This window comes from Miscanthus floridulus, chromosome 9 (genome assembly GCF_019320115.1).
Source record: "Miscanthus floridulus cultivar M001 chromosome 9, ASM1932011v1, whole genome shotgun sequence".
Lineage (NCBI taxonomy): Eukaryota > Viridiplantae > Streptophyta > Magnoliopsida > Poales > Poaceae > Miscanthus > Miscanthus floridulus.
In genome coordinates, this window is record NC_089588.1 from 141405441 (window position 1) to 141430284 (window position 24844).

The window sequence follows — 24844 nt, forward strand, 5'->3', positions numbered from 1 at the left end:
TCGGTATGACCATCATCTAGCTTTCTTCTTTTCCAAATGTGAAGCACTTGATCCATCTTTTTGTGACCATCACTTTCACTATGACCATCATCTAGCTCCATCACTTGATTGGACCACCTTTTCTAATTCACACACTTAGATTTACTTTATAAACAAAACAAAAACATATAAGCTTGATTTATTTTAAATGAGGAAAATCATATGATTTACCAATTCTGATTAGTCAATTTATATTTTCATTTGAAAAGCCGAGTTAAACTAATTATATTTTAATTATACACATGCATGTATTATTTAATCCATTCAAATTTTAACAGCATAAAAGAGAAAAGCATGTGAGTATCTAAACGACTGTATCATATATGCAACATGCTTAAACTAATCAAGTGTAATTAAAACACATTTGAGTTAGCAACTAATCATATTAATGTTTTTATGTAAAATATCGAGGTAATAAACCTATATTGATTTTAGTTATAAAACTAGTTACAAGTATATTAATCAAATTAATATTTAACAATATATGAAAAAATAAATGACATGAAAAGCATTAATACTACTGTGTAGAGCGCGTCAATATGAAACTAACACAAAAAGAACTACTCAAATCGGAGAGTAAACGGCTGACATTATATGATAATCGTAGATAAGCTGTCTTCTACTTTGATCTTCTTCGATGGTATGCACGTACAGGACAGGGCCACCATGGCCATGGGGACGGAGCTCCAGCCGTGGGGAGGAACAGGTAGGGCTAAGGCAGCGGGCATCTGCTGCCTGCGGCGCGACACCGGCGCACGCAGGCACGGCCCCACCGTAGCTGGGCTGGGCCCGTCCGGGTGCCATGGCTGGCCGGCGCTGCTACCTGCGCGTGCGCAGCGTAGGGGAACGCGCGAAGGGGCACGCCAGGACGCAGGGAAGGGGAGCTACGGGGCTACGGGTGCGGCCAGGGGCGCACGGCCGAGACGGAGTACGAGATGGCCGGAGACGACGACGATGAAGAAGAGCGTCTATGGAAGAGCTCGCCGGAAAAGAATCACATACTTGGGACGAGGGTGGGGTCGGAGAGGCTGATGTTGCGGACGGTGAGGCCACGGGTGATGGTGACGAGCGCGGCGGCGGCAGTGGCGATGGGCGACGAAGACGAAGAGTGAGGAGAAAGAAGAAACTGCCGCCTTATATAGGGGAGAGACCTTTAGTCCCGGCTCCTGTAAACGCCCGGGACGAAAAGACCTTTAGTCCCGGCTGGTTTTACGAGCCGGGACTAAAGGTGTATTTTGATGGACCGCAAAAAATGCAGCCCACCTTTAGTCCCGGGTGGTAGATCTACCCGGGACTAAAGTTGGGCTGCAGTTTCACTTCCCGCCCGTTTCAAGCTCCATTTGTTTTTTTTATATATTTCTTTCTATAAAATGTTAAAGTCATGTTAATTGCACAATAAATTAAATACAAGGCATACAATTGTTTTAAAAGAATATGGATTTACTTTTGCTTTATTGCACACAGGAAAATTGTGTGACCTAAAGTTTTTTGTTTTTTCTTATAAATATTGAAACATAATGTCATTAATAATTACTATTTTGTTAATACAAAAATGTAGTGTTTAATTTAAATCATTAAAACTTTTGTTTTCGATTGGAAATTTGTTTTCACATCATTTTAACGTAAATCTTTTCATTTTTTCATCACTCATTGTCCAAAAGCGACAAGGAAATCCCACCATCGGACACAAATTTAATCTGAATATAGAAAAAAAAAGAAACACCTAATAAACATATCTGAATTCACAATTATTACATAATACCTCTAATACACACTATTAAACATCACTATATATATCAAGCGGGTAAAGTAGTGAACTTCTTCTTAACGTATATCCCTTGGTTATGATCGCGCCGTAACCATGTAGTGTCCTCATCATTTAGCTGGATGCTTGGGTCTTTGTTCACTCTGAAGGGTGGAATTCGGTCATCCTTTTCATAATCTTCTGATATGTCTGACTTGTCTTCAATTCCGACGATGTTTCTTTTCCCTGAAAGAACTATGTGGCGCTTTGACTCATTGATTGGGTCGTGGGGGTTGTTTTTCCGAAGCGTGGGGGTTGTTTTTCCCTCTCTTCGGTTTTGTAGACATGTCCTTGATATAGAACACCTGATTCACATCCTTGGCAAGGATGAACGGTTCGCCTTTGTACCCAATATTGTTGAGGTCCACGGTTGTTATTCCATACTGGTTGTCGACTGCTACCCCGCCTCCAGTCACCTTTACTCATTGGCACTTGAACAAAGATACCTTAAAAGTAGGTGCATAGTTTAGTTCTCATATCTCCTCTATGCGGCCATAATATGTTTGCTTATTTCCATTAGGGTCGGTGGCATCTATGCGGACACCACTGTTTTGGTTGGTGCTCCTTTTATCTTGGGCTACTGTGTAAAATGTATTCCCATTTATCTCGTACCCTTTGTATGTGAGGATATGCCACGATGACTGTCTAGCCAACAAATACAGTTGCTCATCAATACTCTCATCACCCTGACATTCTTTTCGCAACCAGTCGCTGAAAGTTTCCATGTGCTGACGCGTAATCCAAGCTTTAGACTTCCCTAGAAACTCAGATCGGAGCAACTCTTTATGTGTCTCGATATATGGATCCACCAAGGAGGAGTTTTGCAGAACTATATAGTATGCTTTATTAAAATAATTGTCCTGTGTACCAATATATGGTTTCTTTCCTAGTGTCCCCTTTCCACTTAGTCTCCCCTCGTGTCGCGATTCAGGAACACCAATCAGGTCAAGGTCGGGAATAAAGTCAACACAAAACTCAATGACCTCCTCTGTTCCATAGCCCTTGGCGATGCTTCCTTCTGGCCGAGCAAGGTTGTGAACATATTTCTTTAGGATTCCCATGAACCTTTCAAAGGGGAACATGTTGTGTAGGAACATAGGGCCGAGAATGCTAATCTCCTTGATCAGGTGAACTAGGAGGTGTGTCATGATATTAAAGAAGGAGGGAACACCAATTCAAAGCTGATAAGACATTGAACCATATCATTCTGTAGTTTAGCTAGATCCATTGGATCGATTGCCTTCTGAGAAATTGCATTGAGGAATGCACATAGCTTTACGGTGGCTAGACGTACATTTGGAGGTAGAATTCATCTTAATGCAACAGGAAGCAATTGTGTCATGAGCACGTGGCAGTCATGGTACTTTAAGTTTAGGAATTTCTTCTCTGGCACATTTATTATACCCTTTATATTCGAGAAGAATCCAGATGGTACCTTGATGCTTGCTAGGCATTCAGACATGCTTTTCTTCTCTTCTTTGCTAAGAGTGTAGCTGGCAGGACTTAAGTAATGGCGTCCATCATCTGTCTTCTCTGGATGCAGGTTGTCTCGTTCTTTCAAACACCGCAGGTCCTGTCGTGCTTCAAGTGTGTCCTTAGGCTTTCCATACACACCCATGAAGCCTAGCAGGTTCACACAAAGATTTTTCGTCAGGTGCATCACGTCGATCGCGCTACGGACCTCTAGGACTTGCCAATAGGGTAGCTCCCAAAATATGGACTTCTTCTTCCACATGGGTGCGTGACCGTCGGTGTCGTTCAGAACAGGTTCGTTGCCATGTGCCTTTCCAAATACTACTTTCACATCCTTGACCATATTGAGTACATCCTCGCTAGTTCGGTTGCCCGGCTTGGTCTGGTGGTCTGCCTTACCTTTAAAATGCTTGTCTTTCTTTCTTAGGGGGTGATTCGTAGGAAGAAATCGACGATGGCCAAGGTACACGACCTTTCGACATTTTTTCAAGAATATACCTTTAATGTCATCGAAACAGTGCGTGTATGCATTATATCCCTTATTTGATTGTCCTGAAAGATTACTTAGAGCAGGCCAATCATTGATTGTTATGAACAATAATGCTCGCAGGTCAAAGTGCTCCTGTTTGTGCTCATCCCACACACGTACACCTGGTCTGTTCCATAAAAGTAGAAGTTCTTCAACTAGTGGCCTCAGGTACACATCGATGTCGTTGCCAGGTTGCCTTGGGCTTTGGATGTGCACTGGCATCATAATAAACTTACGCTTCATGCATAACCAGTGAGGAAGGTTGTAGATACATAGAGTAACAGGACAAGTGCTATGACTACTGCTCTGTTCCCCGAAAGGATTCATACCATCCGTACTTAAAGCAAACCTTAAGTTTCTTGCGTCATTTGCAAACTTCAGGAATTCTCTATTGATTGCTCTCTACTGGGACCCATCAGCAGGGTGTCTCAACATATTGTCTACCTTACGGTCTTCTTTGTGCCATCGCAACAACTTTGCATGGTCTTTGTTTCTGAACAGACGTTTCAAGCGTGGTATTATAGGAGCATACCACGTAATCTTGGCAGGGATTTTTTTCGTGGGACGTTCGCCCTCAACATCACCAGGGTCATCTCGCCTGATCTTATACCGCGATGCATGACATACCGGGCATGCATCTAACTTCTCGTACTCCTCGCCACGGTAGAGGATGCAGTTATTAGGACATGCATATATCTTCTGGATTTCTAATCCCAAAGGGCGGACTACCTGTTTTGCTTCGTACGTAGTGGCGGGCAATTCGTTATCCTTCGGAAGTATCTTCTTTTGGATTTTCAGTAACTCCCCAAATCTCTTGTCAGATACACCATTCTTTACCTTCCATTGCAGCAATTCCAGGGTGGTACCCAACTTTTTCTGCTCCGCATCACAAGTTGGGTATAGTAATTTCTTGTGATCCTCTAGCATGTGCTCGAACTTGATCTTCTCCTTTTCACTTTCGCGTTCTCTTTGTGCGTCACGAATGGCCTGACCAAGATCATCAGCGGGCTCATCTTCTGCCCCTACCTCTTTTTTAGCTTCCCCCATTGCAGTATCATTGAAGGCACCATATTCAGCAATAATGTCATCATCGTCCCATTGTTCTTCTTTATATTCTTCCATTACAATCCCAATTTCTCCGTGCTTCGTCCAACAAATATAGTTTGGCATGAAACCCGACTTCAACAAGTGTGAATGAAGACTCCTTGAGCTAGCATATTCCTTCAAATTCTTACATATGGCACATGGGCAGCACATGAAACCATCGCGTTTGTTTGCCTCGGCCACACGTAAGAAAGAGTGCACGCCCTCAATGAACTCTTGGGAGCGGCGATCAGCATTGTACATCTAATGCTGGCTCATCTACATTACATGACATGCATACCATATTAAAACCTAGAATATAATTAGTTAATTATACGACATGCATGCCACCACACAAGGTATTAATTTATGAAAGTCTCGCTACAATGTAGACGATCCCAACTACAACTAAAAAAACTAAAGCTAAAATGCACTTCAGCAGCATAAGGATTTCGCGACCAATCCCAACTAAAACAGACAGATCATGCATTTGTTCAACATCTATGAGCTTCTTCCGCAGGATCACTGCCTCATCAGCCGCCGTAGCCGCCTGTGTAAGAGAGTTTTGCACGTGTTCAACATACTCTTCCTCCTAGTACCAGCCTGAACATCCAGTGCCATCCCACTGAAATTAAAACAAAAAATTAGAACTTTAATCACAATCATCATGAAAATAAGTATAAATTAACCATAATCATCAAATACGATAAAATAACTCACATTGCGATCCGGACACTTGTAGAAGATACGGCCCTTGTTGGGACACTCCTTCCTCACCCGGTATTCCATCACAATATTCTCCTCACACGCATGCAATGAGAGAGAGGTCCGGCCTCAGTCGCCTTGGAACCCGATGAGAGACCGAGGACCCGGAAGCAGTTGCCATCTACTCTCTATACTCATTTTTAATATAATATAAATTTCTCATTTTATAAACAAATAAAATTAAAAAAACTCTAAAATTCTCTATATCTCTAAACCATGAAGTGTGCTATGCATGCTAGAAATGAAAGCTGAATACTAGTTTTGAATAACTACTTTAACCTTCCTTCGTCCAAATATGCAAACTTTAAAGTGATTTTGAGCTTAAATGGCTTACAAATAAAAAAAATCCACCATAAAAAACCACATATATTTAGTCCACAAAATGAGATATGCTACTGATGAAACATGAGAGTATAAAGTTGGTATCCTTTAGAACCGAAGAATCGATGGAGGAATCGAAGAAATCTTGTGATTACCGGTGATGAGGAAGAAGAGAGGTCGGAGATGAAGCAAGAACACTGAGCTCAAAGTGGCTCGGGCTCGGAGAGGAAGAAGGGGTATATAGGAGGGGACCTTTAGTCCCGGTTGAAGACCACAACCGGGACTAAATGTCCCTTTCTAGTCCTAGACGGAGCCTCCAGCCGGGAGTAGACTTTTACTCCCGGCTAGAGGGACCAACCGGGAGTAAAAGTTAACCTTTAGTCCCGGTTGGTAGCTCCAACCGGGACTAAAGGTCCCCTGCAGCAAAAGTCTGCCGCAGTAGCTGTTGGGCAGGGACCTTTAGTCCCGGTTGGAGCTACCAACCGGGACTAAAGGTTTCTCTTGTCCCGAACGAGAAAAATACCGGGACAAGCCAAATTTCGAAGTGGATCAAAAGTCGTTTCTTTACTAGTGTCCCTGTCTCGCCTGTGCTCGTTGTCCATGCCATCAGCACCGTGCGCGCCTTTTTGATTTTCTTCTTCTGTCTCTTTAGAATCCTATATATATACTCTCTGATTTCGAATTTTCTTTTCGAGAGTTTCAGGATTTTCGTTTTTTTCCCCCTTCCAATATGGTGTTACTGAGAGTAGCGACGACCAAGTCTAGACGTTGCACGTCTCCTGCATGCATGTTTTGCTGGGCAATAAATGAATATAGTGATCAAGGCATGTGTTCGTGTTTGTGGGCACGGCACAGAGGGAAAACATGCATGCATACCTCAGCATTTATTTGATCATAAGGAGAAATCTGCATGGATACGTAACCATGAAAGCAACGTATGGGTAGCTGTTTATCACTACTATATGAAGGAGATTATAATTGGCGTGTGATTTGAAGGATCTGCGTAGACTTCATATTTTCACTAAAAATAGTACAATACGACCCCACTTTCTTTCGCTATTGATGGGTCCAGTTTTAGAAATTTCTAACTATATACAGGAAAAAACTATCCCACTTATATCTATAACTATATCTTAATTAATTTATACTTTATATCTATCTATGTATCCCGATGCCCGCACGGGCATATTTGCTAGTTCTCATTAATTTACCAATGATTCCACCATGCGGAGAACATAAAAAATCTTGGAGCATGAAAGCCATAGATTTCCAGATGGCATTTTTTTATTGAACGAATCAATGTTTAACAAAAAAAAATATTACAAGTTATTTCAATTTCATATAAATTGTTCTAGGCTCAAAAGAAAGGTTTAGCTTCAATAGAAAAATCAGACAATAAAACCAATGTTCCAGTAGCATTGACAGTGTTCCACAAAATAAAAAAGATGATACGGAAATTATATAGGAAGAATAAAAAGGAGAAAGAAAGAACAAACTTAATTCTTTCTAAATAATAATTTATATTCCTTATTAAAAACTTTCTTCTTCCTAATATTTGTACGAAGAAAAATAAGGAACAAACTTGACATAAAACCCTAAACCCGCAACGGTACTAAAGACAAAAGCTTTTTACCAGAAAAAAAAACGGGACTAGACACAAAACAAAAGTGAAAAAGGAAAATTATCTTAAAGGCTTTTGCGGATTGAGGAACGGCCCAGGGCGGCCCACCGGCGACACTTCCGTCTCTAGTCTCCCCCCGTTTCACCCCGTGTGCGCTCTCCCTCTCCCTCTCCTCTCCCTCTCGGCGACGATTGGGCTAGCGCCGCCACCGCCGCGCTACGCCAGGTGCCGAGGTCTTCGAAGCGCCCGTCGCCAGGTCTTCGTAACCGCCCTCGCCAGCGACGAGCACCCTCCAAGTACGCCAGCCCTTCTCTTCCCTTCCTGCTGCGCGGGACCGGGCGCCCAAACCCTAACCTAAGCTATCTGGCTATTTGTCTCCCGATCTGTTCTAATTGCAACCTTATGCATCTATAATGCTTAGTTTTTTCTTGCAAAAAAGTATCGAGTTTCCTTAACTGGTTCCGCCCCCCCTGAATTTTACTGGTTTGCAGGGCATTTGCGTTATGGTCGCAGCGTAGGTGGTGAGCCATTAGAAGGAGGGGGCAAGAAGAGTTGCCTGGCATGGCGGCTCAGGAGGCCGCCGCAGCTGATTCTTCGGGCCCTCGGTTCGCTCCGGATGACCCGACGCTTCCTGCGCCTTGGAAAGCGCTGATTGATGGCGCGACGCTGTACTATTGGAACCCAGAGACGAATGTGACCCAGTATGAGAAGCCTACTGCAACTGCAGGGGTGCCCCCCTTGCCAGCAGGTCCTCCGCCGCCAACCCCTGCGCAGGTTCCGGAACCTGCACCAGGGGCTTTTTCGCAGCCTAACGTGCAGTTTGGCCAAGCTGGCCAGGCAGGGCACCAGGAGCGTCCTGGCCAGGCAGCTTATCCTCCTCAGGCTGGCCAGCTTGGGCAGCAGCACACTCAACAGCCAGCTCAGCAGCATGTCATGGCTCAACACCAAGCTTCGTTTCAGCAAGTGCCATATCAGCAACAGCAGACGCACATGCCAAATCAGCCGCATCAGTACCACAGTGCGCATCCTCAACACATGCCGTATCAGCATGGTCCTTACATGCAACATCAGCAGCAACAGCAGGCTCCACCATATTCATATCAGGCAGACCAGCAGCTACACATGCCACAAACTGCCTATAATCAAGCTCAGCAGCCACCAATGCCGCAAGCTGCCTACAATCAAGGTCAGAGTCAGCAGCCACTGATGCCGCAACCTTCCTACAATCAAGGTCAGAGTCAGCAGCCACCGATGCCGCAGCCTTCCTACAATCAAGGTCAAGTTCAGCAGCCACCGATGCCACAACCTTCCTACAATCACGGTCAGCAATCCATGATACCACAGTCTGCCTACAATCAAGCTCAGCAGCCTCAAATTCCACATGGTGCTTATAATCAAAGCCAGCAGCCGCAGGGAGTTAGGATTCCTCAGAGTCAAGGGCAACATCCTCAACAATCTTTGAGCTTTCACCACCCTGCCCAAGCTTCGCAGTCACCGCAGGTTTCTCAACCTCAAGGACTTAAAATGCCATCTCAACAAGGTCAACTGCAGCATGGATTGCCATTCACTCAGCATGGAAAACCGCCACTGCCACTTGGGCAACAAAGTCCATTATTGAAGGATGATGATGGAGGAGTTCATGAAGGCAAGCGGACTGGCTTTTCATTACCACTTAGTCAGCAGCGTGGCCAGGCTCCTCTTCCAAATCAGCAGTTACTTTCTAGTCATCAACATCCTGGAGCCCTTAGTAGCCAGCCAAATATACCTGCAGTTGGTGGGCCGTTGTATCCTGCCAAGCATCTTCCTGGTGGATCATCCTCTGCTGAGATTAATAACATGGGTTTTATGAACTCACCTACTCAAATGCATCAAGGTGGAGCAGATACAAACTACCAGCAAAAACCAGTTAGTGGCCATGCAGCTCCAAATCATGTTGGTCCATCACCAATTCGACCTCCAATGGGTTTTGATATGGGTAATAGTGACGGTCACTTTGAAAGAGATGACCCTCACTCTTATGGAAGGTTTGATGGAACAAAGGCTCTCCAGCAGCAGCCAAAGCTTGCTCCTCTCCCAACTTCACAAAATCCTACGGTAATAATGTTTGGTACAGTAATGTTAAATCTTAGTGAAGCCAAAAGCTCACCCATATACTGCCTAAATTTATGTCCTACCATGACAGTAATAAGCTATAAACTTTCTTGTACATTATAAAGTCTGATGATATTTCCGCACCATATCAATGCAACTCTTTGTAAAAATGTTGGCAACAATGCCCATTAGCTTTCTGATATATTCAATGCTTTCTATATATTATGCTCATGCTAACCTCAATTCTAAAGTTCTAACCATTCACTCTGATTTGCGTAAACTTTTGCGGCAGGGCATGCATAATGGACTGCCTTATCCTCGTCCAGACAATTTTGGTGGTTATAACATGGCACCTCCACATTCAGTACCAAATCCACATAATCTTGGTCCATTGCCTATTGGAACTTCAGTGAGGCCACCGTCAAGTATGTTTGCTCCTCCAGATTTTCCAAGCGTATCTTCAGCTGATGCATACCGTCAACACCATGAAGTCACTGCCATGGTAAGGAGTTGATTGCATGGACATATTTTGTCGCAAAACTAAGACACAGTTTACAACTTCTAATTTCTCCAGAGGCTGTTTGCCATTGTACTTAAACATTCTGGAAATGCTGTTCCACATGTGGTTTTTAACGTACTCCGTATCTCTGAATAATTTAATAACCCATTTGCATAATAGAGGTACTGGTTGATATCTGACATTTACTGTTAGTCGCTGAATTCTCACTCTTGGTAGTAGGAGAATTCTTACTCTCATCGAGAGAGGATGACACTAGGAGTTAGGGCAATTTTCTTGTCTATTTCTCACACAAATGCCATACCAACCTGAGGGGTTGGGGTTACATATTTATAGCTGCTAGGCAGCCAAGCATATGCCAAGATGCTAGTCTAAGATGCTAGTCTAAGATGCTAATATGCTGTCCTAATATGCTGTCCTCTAAGATGCTGTCCTAATATGCTGTCCTCTAAGATGCTGTCCTAGATGCTAGTCCTAGATGCTAAGATGCTAGTCAAGGGTGCTGTGCTGTCCTTGGCACTTGGCAGCAACAGCAGTCCCCTCCTTGTGGCAGCAGTACAGCCAACAGCCCCACAAAGCAGCACAGAGACTTATCCATCATTCTCCCCCTAAGTCTTGTGCGTCGTCTTGTGGGGGAGTTGAACCATCCCGGTCCTGGAGCAGAGCTCAAGGAACTTGATCCTCCCAAGGGGCTTAGTGAGCAGGTCCGCGAGCTGATCCTTAGTGTTGATGTAGCTCGCCTTGATGCTCTCTTCCTCCAAACAGCCTCGGATGAAGTGGTACCTCACCCGGATGTGCTTGCTGCGTTCGTGGAACACGGGGTTCTTCGCCAGGGCTAGAGCGGACTTGCTGTCCACCCTGAGCTCCACCGCTCTAGTGTCTCTGCCGAGGAGATCACCAAGCAGTCGAGCGAGCCAGAGCGCCTGAGTCGAAGCGGTGGAGGCCGCTATGTACTCGGCCTCGCAGCTGGACAGGGCCACCACCTGCTGCTTGACCGACTGCCAGCTAACGAGGCACTTGCCGAGGAAGAAGAGGATCCCGCTCGTGCTCTTGCTGGTGTCGATGTCGCCGGCGTGGTCGCTGTCGCTGTACCCGACGAAGTGTGCCGCCCCAGGGCACCTCGGGTAGTAGAGGCCGTGGTCGAGAGTCCCCGCAACGTAGCGGATGATCCTCTTCACAGCCTGCTGGTGCTCCGTCGTCGGTCGCTGCATGAACCGACTAACGTAGCCGACGGAGAATGCCAAGTCCGGCCGTGTGTGGGCGAGGTAGCGAAGGCTCCCCACAAGACGCCGGTACTGCGTAGCGTCCACCTCCTCCGTCGTGCTGTCGCGGCTCAGCTTCAGCCTCTCCTCCATCGGAGTGAGAGCTGGGTTGCAGTCGGTGAGCCCAGCTAGCTCAACGACGCGCTTGGCGTAGGCGGTCTGTCGAAGCGTGATCCCAGAGTCATCCTGGTGTACCTCGATTCCCAGGTAGAAGGAGAGAGGCCCCAGGTCACTCATCTGGAAGGTGGCCTTCATCTCTTCCTTGAATGCCGCCACCTCCGCATCCTTGGTGCCGGTGATCACCAAGTCGTCGACGTAGACACCCACCAGCAGGGCATTACCTCCATTGCCTTGTCGGTAGATGGCCGCCTCGTGCGGGCTTTGCTCGAAGCCCATCCCCTTTAGCGTGGAATCCAGCTTGGCATTCCACGCCCTCGGTGCCTGCCGCAAGCCATAGAGGGCCTTGCGCAGGCGGAGCACCTTGCCCTCCTTGCCGGGGATCGCAAATCCCGGCGGCTGGTGCACGTAGACCTCCTCCTTCAAGTCGCCGTTAAGGAACGCCGACTTGACGTCCATGTGGTGAACACGCCAGCCCTCCTGGGCAGCTAGCGCAAGGAGGAGTCGCACGGACTCCATCCGTGCCACGGGAGCAAAGGCGTCGTCGAAGTCGACCCCCTCCTGCTGCACGAAACCTCGTGCCACCAAGCGAGCCTTGTGCTTGACGATGGCACCGGCTTCATCCTTCTTCAGCTTGTACACCCACTTAAGGGTGATCGCGCGATGACCACGAGGAAGGTCAGCAAGCTCCCAGGTGCGGTTCTTCTCAACCGCATCCATCTCCAACTGCATCGCGGCGCGCCATGCCGCGTGTCTCTCGGCCTCTGCGAACGACCGAGGCTCGCCGTCGTCACACGCAAGGTGCAACTGCGCCTCCAGGTCCTCCAGGTCGTGAGGCACCAGTCCCGGCACCGGCTGGTCGCCGAGAAGGTTCTCCACCGTACGGTACCGCAACGGCTCACCGTCGTGGTACGCGTCGACGCGCTCCTCGTCGTGAGAGAGCGGAGTAGCGAGCTCAACCGGGCCGTGCTCGACACGAGCTGGTGGTGGAGTAGACGTGCCCGGAGTGGTGCCTGTCGGTGCTGGAGTGCGTGGCGTTGCCGGCTGTGGTGGAGCCGGCGAAGAGCTCATCGCAGCCGAGGTCCTGGCTGGAGAGCGTGGTGCTGTCGGAGTAGCAGGTGCCGGGGTCGGTGGAGGCTCGGAGACTGGGGTAGACGCGCTCGCCGAAGAAGAACTGCCTACTCCCCCAGCTCCCTCGAAGTGGACGTACTCGACAGTGAAGTCGTCGTACGTCGGAGCTGAGCCGTCGTCCACTGCCTTGTCCCACGCCCATCCTCGCCCTTCGTCGAACACAACGTCGCGCGTCGTGCGCACACGCTGTGTCTTCGGGTCGAGGATGCGGTAGGCCTTCGAGCCCTCCGCGTAGCCGATGAACACTCCCGGAGTGCTCCTGTCGTCGAGCTTGCTGATGTGGCCAAGCTCCTTGGCGAATGCGAGGCAGCCGAAGACCCGCAAGTGGGAGACCGCCGGCTTGCGCCCATGCCAAGCCTCGTACGGCGTCCTGCCGTCGAGCGCCTTGGTAGGCGAGCGGTTGAGGATGTAGACGGTCGTCACCACCGCCTCTCCCCAGAAGATAGCCGGCATCCCCCTCTGCTTGAGGAGGGCCCGAGCCATCCCCACAACCGTCTGGTTGCGCCGCTCGACGACGCCGTTCTGCTGCGGGCTGTACGGCGCGGAGTAGTGGCGCTGAATGCCCTCGTCAGCGCAGTACGACGCGAATTCAGCCGCCGTGAATTCGCCGCCATTGTCGGTGCGCAGCACGCGCAGCTTGCGGCCGCACTCCGCCTCCGCAGCAGCCTGTGCGCGTCTGATGGCGTCCACAGCCTCTCCCTTGCTGCCGAGGACCATCACCCACATGTAGCGGGAGAGGTCGTCGACGAGCAGCAGGAAGTAGCGTCGTCCTCCCGGTGTGGCCGGTGTCACCGGGCCACACAAGTCCCGTGCACGAGCTCGAGCCTCTCCTTGGCTCGAATGCTCGCCCGCTGGGGAAAGGGGAGTCGCCTCTGCTTCGTCAACACGCAGACGTCGCAGAGCTGCTCCACATGGTCGAGGCACGGCAGGCCTCGCACCATCTCCGTGGCACTGAGCCGCTTCAGGGCCTCAAAGTGAAGGTGCCCGAAACGCTCGTGCCACTGCCACGCCTCGTCGTCCCGACGAGCAGCGAGACAGAGGGGTTGTGCCACCTGCACGTTAAGGACGTAGAGTCGATTTGCGCTTCTGGATACCTTGGCAAGAAGGCGACGGCGACGATCCCAAATCCTCATGACTCCGTCCTCAACCACCACGCGCGAACCGTCCTCATCCAGCTGTCCCAAGCTGATGATGGAGTTCCTCAACGCGGGGATGTAGTAGACTCCGGTGAGCAGCCTGTGCTCACCAGACACGGCGGTGAAGATGATGGAGCCGACGCCCTTGATCTCCACGCCGGAGGCATCCCCAAACTTGACGGAGCCTCGGACGCTAGAGTCAAGCTCGGTGAAGAACTCCCGTCGACCGGTCATGTGATGGGTGGCGCCGGTGTCGAGGCACCACCCGTCAGTCTTGTCGTTGCCGGAGCTGTCGCCGAGGAGGGCGTGTGCTTTTGGCTCGTCAAGGTGGAGGAGAGCCGCTGCGGCCGGTGCCGCTGGAGGTAGCTCGATGCTGGCATGTGCCATGAACAGAGCCGGCTCCTCCTCCGCCTGTGCGACGTGGGCCTGGCCGCGTCGTGGCTGTCGACAGTCCTTGGCCCAATGGCCAAGCTGGCCGCAGTTGCGGCATGTGTCGTCTCGTGCCGGCTTGTGCCTGCCGGCGCCGCCGCCCTGGGCGCCTCCGCGGGCATCCCCCTCGGCACGTCCTCGCGCCCCGGCCTGGGCGTCTCTGCGCGCCTTGCGCGGCTTGCCACGCTTGCGGCCGCCTGTCGCGGAAGAAGGCTCCCCCTTCCTCCGGTCACCTTGGCTGGCAAGCCACTGCTCCCGAGTGAGAAGGAGCTTCCCGCCAGTGGTGATGGGCCCCGAGAGGGACTGTGGCTCATCGCTGTCGACGACCTTGAGGCGACCTATCGCCTCCTCGATCGACATCGTGGAGAGATCCAGCAGAGACTCGATCGAGCGAGCCATCTGCTTGTACTTCTCGGGGACGCAGCGGAAGAGCTTTTCGACAGCTCTCTCCTCGCCGTAGGTGTCGTCGCCGAACTGCACCATCTTCTGCAACAGAGTATTGAGACGGAGAGCAAAGTCATCAACGTCCTCACCTGGCTTGAAGGCCAGGTTCTCCCACTCCTTGCGAAGTGCCTGCAGTGTGGACTTGCGGGCGCGGTCGCTGCCGATGCGTGCCGCAGCGATGGCGTCCCAAGCCTCCTTGGCAGTCCGCTTGCTGGTAAGTGAGAACTGCATCTCGGGCGGGACTGCATCGATGAGAGCATCCAGCGCCCGTTGATCTAGGTCGTAGTCGACGTCGCCATACCGGACTGCCTCCCACATGTGCCGCACCTGGAGCTTTACCCTCATCACCGCAACCCACTCGACGTAGTTGGTCTTGGTGAGGGTAGGCCACCCACCGCCGGGACCGACGTCCCTGACAACAGCCTGGAGCCCGTGGTAACCACGGTACCGATCCGGGGAGAGAGAGCCACGCTGCCTGTGAAGGCCGCGCTCTCCATCGACCCGTCGGTACCGATCCGGGGAGAGAGAGCCACGCTGCCTGTGAAGGCCGCGCTCTCCATCGACCCGTCCGCCACCGTTGCCGTGCGCGCCTCCTCCAGGAGTGCCACCGGCGCGTCCGCGCCTGTCTGGGCTGCCGCCGCGCTCGTGGGCGTGCGCGGCTGCCCCAGGAGCGCCACCGCCGTGCGCGCCTCCTCCAGGAGCGCCGCCAGCGCGTCCACGCCTGTCTGGGCTGCCGCCACGCTCGTGGATGTGCGCGGCTGTCCACTGCGCCGCCCGCGCTCGCGCTGCCTCCCTCTCTAGCAGCTCGAGGTCCGCGTCGGCGGTGTCGTCAGCGGAAATGGAGCTGCCGATGCTGCCGCGCAGAGCCTCGACCTCCGCCGCCGCCGCACGCGCTGCATTCGCCGCCGCCGCTGCTTCCGCCTCCGCTCTGGCTGCTGCCAGCTCCGCCGCTGCTAGCCTCGACGCCCTTGCCGCCGCCGCAGCGGTCTCTGCCGCCGCTCGCTCGCGTTCCTCTGCCGCGGCAAGTTCGGCCTCCTGCCGACGCCGCGTGCTCGAGGCGACCGAGCGCTGAGACTGCCCTGCGGACATGACGCGCTACCGGGGGGCTGCTGCGTGGGGAGAGGGCTGCTTCAGACGAGCTGGGAGAGGAGTGAACAGGAGCGGCCGGAGGAGCTGCTGCTGCCAACAGATGGGGCTGTTGTGGGGCTGGGAGAGAAGATGAGCAAGAGATGCTCAGGCTACAGGATAATACGGCTCTGATACCAGTTGTTAGTCGCTGAATTCTCACTCTTGGTAGTAGGAGAATTCTTACTCTCATCGAGAGAGGATGACACTAGGAGTTGGGGCAATTTTCTTGTCTATTTCTCACACAAATGCCATACCAACCTGAGGGGTTGGGGTTACATATTTATAGCTGCTAGGCAGCCAAGCATATGCTAGTCTAAGATGCTAATATGCTGTCCTAATATGCTGTCCTCTAAGATGCTAGTCTAAGATGCTAATATGCTGTCCTAATATGCTGTCCTCTAAGATGCTGTCCTAATATGCTGTCCTCTAAGATGCTGTCCTAGATGCTAGTCCTAGATGCTAAGATGCTAGTCAAGGGTGCTGTGCTGTCCTTGGCACTTGGCAGCAACAGCAGTCCCCTCCTTGTGGCAGCAGTACAGCCAACAGCCCCACAAAGCAGCACAGAGACTTATCCATCATTTACATGACTAAAAAATATTTTTTATGGCACACGTATCTGACATTGCAAGCATGATGTATACATCTCTGGCCAACTGCCACTCAAGAAAACCGGACAGAGGTATAGTCTAATTTGTTTTGCACAGAGAAATACATTCGAGGTACCAAAAGCTCATAAAGCCTGAGAAGTGCACTTCTGCAGTTGGACATATTTTAGTATGCCCTGTTCCCTTATGTATAGCTCAGTAACAGGGTATTTCAGAATATTTCTCTTGGTTTACAAGTTCATTTTCTTGTTTAGTTAGACTGCTACCTGTTTATTTATTATTCTTTTATACTGTCACCTGTTGATTATTTATATTTTGACTCCTATTTTTTTATTATCCAGGGTGAGAACGTTCCTGCTCCGTTTATGACATTTGAGGCTACTGGATTCCCTCCAGAGATTCTGAGAGAGGTATGTCTTGTTTAGTTGTACTTGTGGATCCATGGATGAATTATCTACAAATTTATCTTAACTTAGAAATTCTTGACAATGTGGGCCACTGAAAATGATATCTTTGAAATGGAAAATTATCTTCTCTCGTAGTGAGCACATTGTATGATATTGCTCACTGATGTAGCACAATGGATTTGCGGTGATGCTGAGTGCCCTAATACAACGATTAGTTTTCAATTTCTGGGCACTGTAGTGAAATACTTGTGGCTATTTTCTGCTGACAAGTATTGGGAGGATTGATGTTGTTTCAGATTATAAAATGTGGCTGAGGCTTCCTGCTTCTTGTCTCTGCCACTGAATCAACAAAGAGCTTCTTCATGCCTTGAGTTGCTTAAGTAAGCAGCCATATTCACCTAGGATAGAATTTAACCACTTTCTCATTGTTTGCAACCATTTTTTAGTCGCTATGGAAAATACCAATTATCTGCTGCAGGTGGGCATGCACTTATGATGCTTATTCATTTTTTTTTTCATTTCAGATCCATGCAGCAGGCTTTTCAAATCCCACTCCAATTCAAGCTCAGACATGGCCTGTTGCACTGCAAAACCGGGACATAGTAGCTATTGCCAAGACAGGGTCTGGAAAGACGCTGGGGTACCTAATTCCTGCTTTTATACATCTGAGGAGATGCCACAATAATCCGATGTTGGGTCCTACGGTATTGGTTTTGGCCCCTACTCGCGAGCTTGCTTCACAAATACAAGACGAAGTAGTTAAGTTTGGTCAATCATCTAGAGTTTCCTGCACAGTAAGTTCTGACCTGATATCTTTTATTATGGCCTTATCTTGCATAGAATAATTAAGCATTGATCACAATCAATTGTAGTCCTGAAACTTTGTGCACATTTTTCTGTTTTGTAAGACAATGCATAATAATTAAGTTACTGGATATCAAATGTTAATAATGTGATGTGTAGACTTTAAAACATAGAGTCATAGACTCCAGTGTTGTTCTTCAAAAAGTTTATGATAGCTTCACCTTTAGAAAGGTCGATTGTGATGTATAGACTTTAAAACATAGTCACAGACTCAAGTATTGTTCTTCAAAAAGTTTATGATAGCTTCACCTTTAGAAAGGTCGATCGGCTGAGGCGGCTATCAGGGCACTAGGCTAGCTTGAGCACCTACCTAGGCCTAGCGTGTTTTTATAGTAGTTATCTTAGAAAATGAACTCGTGTGGTTCTGAACAATATTGCTGTGCATCGATCATTCAAGATTTCTGTACCTAAGTGCCTTGTAGAATGTGTATTATTTCTGGTACTATGTTTACTAATGACATGACACATTTCTTACATTGAAATCATCATTGATGTGTTCTTTTTCAGTGCCTATATGGTGGAGCTTCAAAGGGCCCTCAGCTAAGAGAACTTGAGCGTGGAGCAGATATTGTGGTAGCAACACCAGGACGTCTTAATGATATTCTGGAGATGAAGAAGATTAGCCTCCATCAGGTTTCATTACTTGTGCTTGATGAAGCAGACCGTATGCTTGACATGGGGTTTGAGCCACAAATACGGAAGATTGTGGATGAGATTCCTAATACTAGACAGACTCTAATGTACACTGCCACTTGGCCAAAGGAGGTTACAAAAATAGCTGGGGATTTACTAAGAGATCCTGTCCAGGTCAACATTGGCAGCATCGATGAACTTGTTGCCAACAAATCCATCACTCAGGTATTCTAGTGAAATTATGATTGTTTCTATTCATACTTTATGCTTTGCCTTTCTTTAGGATGCAGAGTCCTTGAAGTGCCATTGCTGACTGGTATCAGAATTTCTATTATTGTTAAGTAGTTTGGAAAAGCATTCTTTGGCACCTAATTACTATGTGTCAGCCTTTATCTGTAATTATATTATGTGGTCGTTTATAGGATGATCCATTTCTAAGGCTCCTGTTTGTTTGCAGTATGTAGAGGTGGTTCCGCCTATGGACAAGCAGCGACGCCTAGAGCAGATTCTTAGAGATCAAGAAAGGGGCTCAAAAATCATAATATTTTGCTCGACTAAGAAGATGTGTGACCAGCTTGCTCGCAGGTATTGGTCGCAATTTTAATGCTGTAAGCATTCATGGTGATAAATCAGCAGGCCGAAAGAGATAATGTTCTCAATCAGTTTCGAACTGGCAGGGCTCCAATATTAGTAGCCACAGATGTTGCTGCTCGTGGACTTGATATCAAAGATATCAGGTGAGGCTTATTTGATTGTGAGATATTAAATCCTTAAAATATTTCAATGTCTAATATTACCTAACTGAACACTGACAAATTTCTGTTGCTCACTTGTACTGCACCATGTGTTTTTCTCCAGAGTGGTAATCAATTATGACTTTCCAACTGGGATAGAGGACTATGTGCATCGCATAGGGCGTACAGGAAGAGCTGGCGCTACTGGTATCTCGTACACTTTTTTCTGTGAACAAGATTGGAAATATGCTGGTGATTTGGTGAAACTCTTGCAAGGTGCCAACCAGCATGTCCCTCCACAGCTGCAAGACATGGCTGCACGCAGTGCTTCTGGAGGTCCAAGAAACCAGGCTGCTGGGATGAGCCGCTGGGATGGGCCTGGTGGTCGTCGTTTTGAACTTGGTGCTGGTGGCCCTGTTGGTTATGGTGGTGTCAGGGAGGGTCCTGGAGGTTTCGGTGGTCGTGAGGGCCCGGGTGGATTTGGTGTTCGAGAAAGCCCAGCCATGTTTGGTGACGGGGAAGGCCCTGATGGCTTGGGTGGCCGGGGCTGGCCCTTGTGGTTTCGGTGGCCGGGAAGGCCCTGGTGGCTTGGTGGCCATGAGGGCCCTGGTGGCTTTGGTGGCCGGGAACGGGAGGGTCCTGGTGGCTTTGGTGGCAGAAAGGGCCCAGGTGGCTTTGGTGGACGAGATGGCCCTGGGTCAGGTGGTTTTGGTGGTAGAGGGGAGCGTGGATCTGGTGGTTTTGGCAGTCGAGGCGGAGCAAGCCCTGGGGCTTTGGTGGACGTGGTGGCAGGGCGTGATTCTTCTGGTTTTGGTGGGCGTGGCAGGGGTGATTTTTCCGGATTTGGTGGGCGTGGCAGGGGTGATTCTCCCGGTTTTGGTGGGCGAGGTAGGGGAGATTTTTCTGGTGGGACGTGGTGGCAGGGGGCGTGGATTTGGCGGGAGGGGACGTTCTGACCGAGGCCCACATGACTGGTTTGTCTCAGATGGACGTGGACGATATGATAACCGTCGTGGATATGGAGACAAGGGCAGGGATCGGAGCTACAGCCGCAGCCCAGATAGAGGCCGGTCACGGGGCTATGACAGAAGAACTGATAGCAAGGAGCATTAGCAGGAAGTAGGAGTCGGAGCAGGAGCTGGTCACGCAGTAGGAAGCCGCAGCGGGAGCTGGAGCCGTAGTCGGAGCCGCAGCAGCAGCCGGAGTCGCAGCAGGAGCAGGAGCCGTGACCATGGGGCAGCACCGGAGCGCAGGCCACGAGCAAGATCTGGTTTCGATGTGCTGCCTCCTGCATCTGGAGCAGCCGGACCTGCACCTGTCCCTGTACCTGGACCAGCAGCACCACCTGTTCCTGCTCTCGCTCCTCAACAATCACTGGCCGATACATCTTCAATGTCGCCAATGTCTCCTGGTGGCCTAGTCCAGCCAGCTGCTGCTGCACCGTTGATATGTGGTGGGAATGACAACAACTTTGGCGGCACACCGGCTGGCCAGCCTTTCCAAGGGACTGATGCTGCATTCCCCAGTTTTCCTGCAGGCGAAACATTTCCAGGCGCAGCAGTTCAGCAGGCCGCTCCTGATGTATAATGAGTTGAACGATATCTAGTGCACTGCCCCTTTTCTCCCTATTTAATCTGGTGTACAATAGGAGAAATGAGTTTCCGGGTAGTAGTTTATATGACTAAAATCAGTTTTTCCACAATTTCTGATGATCTCGTGGTGAATTGACGTATGGATCTTGTGTGCTCTTGTGCTGAATACATGACAAGGAGAGTGGTCAATTGCAACTATGTTTTGTTGTGTTTTTTTTTTCGTTTTATTACAATTTTTGTGTTTCTTTGAAATTTTTGTTGTTTTATCTATATATTCTGTTGTTTCAACAGATTTTGCGTAGAATTGCATTCCCTGGTCTGCATTCTAATTTTTGTTTATTACCCAGCTAAACTCAGTCTGTTTAACGGGTTTTCAGCGACACACGAGGTCAATACAGACTATTGTAGTTCAAAAATTAATGGCAAGCCTGTGTACATTTTTAAAATTTCTTTGGAAATTAGATGTTCCCTCCACACGAGGTCAATACTGAATTGTTGATTCGTGTTCTATTTTTTTTAGTTTCTGCTAAATTCTGTTAGTTTGACGGGTTTTTCTGGAATACGCGAGGTCAATTCAATTTTTTTTGGAGTTTTGAGAAAAATATTCGCAAATATGAGTTCAAAGCAACAGACGATTTTTGCACAAAATCGGAAGGATTTCTGCAGCGGTCGTGTGGCTCGTTCTAGAGTCACTGACAATATGTCCGGGTCTCCAGCGTTCTCCCATTCGTCTCCAACCATTCAGTGGGGCCCACTTGTCTCAGCTGTCAGCCCATGCCTGATCTGACAAGGTGTCTCGATTCATGCGATCCCAATTCGTCTCCAGCCTCTCATTGGGGCCCACAATATGTCCCGGTCTCCCGCGATCCCATCCGTCTCCGACCATTCAGTGGGACCCACTTGTCATAGACACCCCTCTCCGCTGCTCGCCGTTCCACTCCACTGCTGGAACTTTCCCTTCGTCCTCTGCTGTATCCGCCTCTCCCCTGCCGCCGTCGACACCCACGCTCCTCCTGCCGTCGCCTCCGTCTCCAGCACCCCCCTACCCATCCCGTGCCACCCGCAACTCGCCTCCACCTTCGCCCGCGCCGTCCCGGGTTCCCCTCCGCGCGCGGCTCCGAACCCCGAAGTAGCGGGGAAGACATGGCCGCGGCACCGTCGCGGGCACTCGCCGCCGACAAGAGGTCGCATCCGCTTCGCTTCCTTATTCTTCTTCCCATTTGTATCTCCTTGTATTTCCATTGGGTTCAGTTGGTGCTCCCCGACTACAAGGGTTTAGGGTTTATCTCTGCAGGTGGGGGTTTGCTGCTGCTGCTGCGGCTCCGGGGAGGCCGCCGGCCGCGGGGGTTGTTGAGGCGGCCCCGAAACCCACTATCTTGCCAACCCAGAGGTGACATTTCTTTTCCCCGGCGTAAATCATCATCTGGAGATGCCATTCCTAGTTGAATTGGGGGTTTTAAATTGTGTTTATCACTATCACCCACTGGGGTTTCATTCCAGAGTCGGTTGTTCCCTTTCCAATGTTTATGTGTTTATATAACTTGACAATGATTCTTATCGTTGATGGATGGTGGCACAGTTAGTTTTGCACTACTGTTAAGTAAAATAAAGGAAGTAAGTTGGGCTAGTCATATGTATGCTTTTCGTATTTTTTGTCCCTTGATTGAAATAATGGTCCCGATTTGGTCAAGTAACTATGCTGGCTTAGACGCATAAGCCGTGTTGAGTCAGTGTCAAATTGGTAGTCTTTAAGCCGCCATTGGGATCCCTTGTGTGTATTGTCTGGGTAAATACTAAATACTAGTTTAAACAATTTTTCACTGTTTCCCTGTGATTGCTGTTTAGCAATATCCCCTTAATTCTGAATTGTGTTCCAGTAGTCATGTTGGCTTTAATGCACGAATAGTATTGAGTCATGAGAATCCGTTTTTTTTTTCCTGATCTAGACATTTTTTACCGTTTCCCTGTACCCTGTTGGTGATATTTTGCTATCTGATGGGATGTTGGAATGGATGCAGGGGTGCTCTCCCATGGGTCAACAGGCCAATGCCTCCAGCACCAAATGCATGGGGTTCATCATCACTCCTATCTCTCAAGAAGGGTGAAGGTTCTGGGTCATTTTTTAACATCAATGACCGCCCCTCTTCTTCAGGAAGCTCAAGCACGTCGACAGATGAAAGTGACTTGCTCGACTCACCTGTTGCTTGTGGTCTAGCTTCACATGATTCTGTAACTGCGATAAGCCGTTCTCAAAGCACAGAATTAAGATCAGGAAGCTGGAAATTTGCACATTCTCAAGTTTCTTTCTTGGATGTTCTGAAAGCCCCATTAAGGACTATTGCCAAAAAGGTATGCATTCCATATGATATTCCCGTTGTCAGGTAACTGAACACATCTAATCCAATAATATGTTTTGCCAATGCAGAGGTTTACATCACACAGAAAGGGGTTTACCATATGTGCAGATGATTTACCGGTACTTGATTCGAAGAACTCTCAGTCAAATGGTCAACAAGGTGTCTACATGTACCACCAGATTATCTTGCCTAAAGTGTGCTTATAGTTTATGCAGTTACATATCTAAAATCATAATTTTTCCCTACAATAAACTGTATTCTTGATAAATTTATGTTAGTGGTGCTAAATGCTTTGTCAGTTCCATATAGTTTATTTAATAAACCTACAACACATGTTCTTTACACTTGGTGCCTTCTCATTTGCAGGCCATAGTTTTCAAGGGCGATCATCTTTTAGCTCTGTTGTTATTGCGGCACGAGATGAACAAAGAAAGATCCCGTTAACTGGTACGCAGCTTGTTCGCTGATTCTCACCCATTATTTTATATTTCATAACTTAGGTTATCATAGAATTTTTCTTTCATACAATTTTACTTTCGTTTCCATATGATGAGATATATTTGTTTTGTCAGGAGGTGATCCTGTTTCTACTGCAAATTTCTCTTGGGAACCAAAACAGGCTCAACTACATGCTACACAAACTCCTGATATATGTATGCCGCCTCCATGTATTGATTACTGGCATCCTCCTCCTGATCACCCTCCTGACAGGAATGGAATTTGTCTCGGAGGAGTGGTATCATATGGTCCGTGCAATCCTGCAGACAAGACTGTCAGCTTCCCTGTTGAATCATTTACTCATGATGGTCAATCCGTTCTGAACCAGGGGGGAGAAGAAAGGCATGGTCCACATGGTGTTTATCACCCAAAAAACAATGATTCCTGTTATGCTAATGTGCCTGTTGATACTTTTGTCAAAAGTTTACCTCATCTCATACTTGAAAAGGTCAAAGATAACCATTCAGATGCACTTGAGAAGCAACCTGTCATCGAGAAGGATGTGGCACTGTTAGAGAAAATAAATTGTCTACCTCATCACATACTTGGAAAGGTCAAAGGTAACCATTCAGATGCACTTGAGAAGCAACCTGTCATCAAGAAGAATGTGGCACTGTTAGAGAAAATTAAGTGTCTGAACATCAAACTAGAAATCTTTGTGCCCGTAACATGCCAGAAATATCTTTGTGCAAGGAATCCAAGGTTGAATGCCCAAAAAGCCTCAATTTAAAAGCAGATCATGTAGCAAATGATGTTCCCTTTAGCGCTGCCACCAGTTATATCACCTCTGCCTTTGATATGGCTAATTCTGTTTCTGAAAGATGTAATTATGTGTTGGTTGGTACATCAAATATGTCTGCTATTCTTGTAACGCCGGTATGGTGCCTGTGCCAGTGGCAGCGACGATGGCCGGCTTGGCCTGCTGCAGCAGCCACTGCACGGTCTCGCCGTCGGACTTGTTGGAGCTCCGCCTGCTGCCTCCGCTCCCCGGGCTACGCCACCACCTGCAGCTGCTGCTGTTGCTCCTTTCCTCCGCCGCCCTCGTCCTGCTGCGGCGGCCGGTGAATTTGGATTTGCAGGTGGTGCTGCGCCGGCTGCTGCCGCTGCCGGGAGGGGGTGCCGGGCAAGCCGCCTCTGTCCCCACCGCGAGCGGCACCTTCGAGATCCGGCTCCAGAGATTTGCGTCATCTCTCTCTCGAGACGCTTATTTGCGTTTCGGTTCGGCTTGAACGCAAAATGCATCCTCTATTTGGGTCATCTGTTG

The 24844-nt window shown here is 48.8% G+C and overlaps 1 protein-coding gene and 1 pseudogene across 1 annotated transcript; both read left to right on the forward strand.

The window, feature by feature from the left end:
- The first annotated feature begins 7746 nt into the window (after positions 1-7746).
- Positions 7747-20923, forward strand: LOC136484346 (DEAD-box ATP-dependent RNA helicase 40-like; annotated as a pseudogene).
- Positions 20924-21612: 689 nt separating this feature from the next.
- LOC136483138 (uncharacterized) lies at positions 21613-24844 on the forward strand. The gene is made up of 7 exons (XM_066480229.1): positions 21613-21909; positions 22020-22115; positions 22744-23074; positions 23151-23241; positions 23449-23529; positions 23655-24140; positions 24475-24844. Exons 1-7 carry the CDS (start codon positions 21869-21871, stop codon positions 24807-24809), a joined length of 1461 nt encoding a protein of 486 aa, XP_066336326.1. The 5' UTR covers positions 21613-21868; the 3' UTR covers positions 24810-24844.

What these genes read in the sequence shown, in the direction of transcription:
- LOC136483138 (XM_066480229.1), top strand. Translation starts at nt 21,869, where the DNA reads ATGGCCGCGGCACCGTCGCGGGCACTCGCCGCCGACAAGAG. An exon ending in TAAGGACTATTGCCAAAAAG is followed by an intron (nt 23,075 to 23,150) that starts GTATGCATTCCA and finishes TTGCCAATGCAG; the next exon opens with AGGTTTACATCACACAGAAA. An exon ending in AAGAAAGATCCCGTTAACTG is followed by an intron (nt 23,530 to 23,654) that starts GTACGCAGCTTG and finishes TTGTTTTGTCAG; the next exon opens with GAGGTGATCCTGTTTCTACT.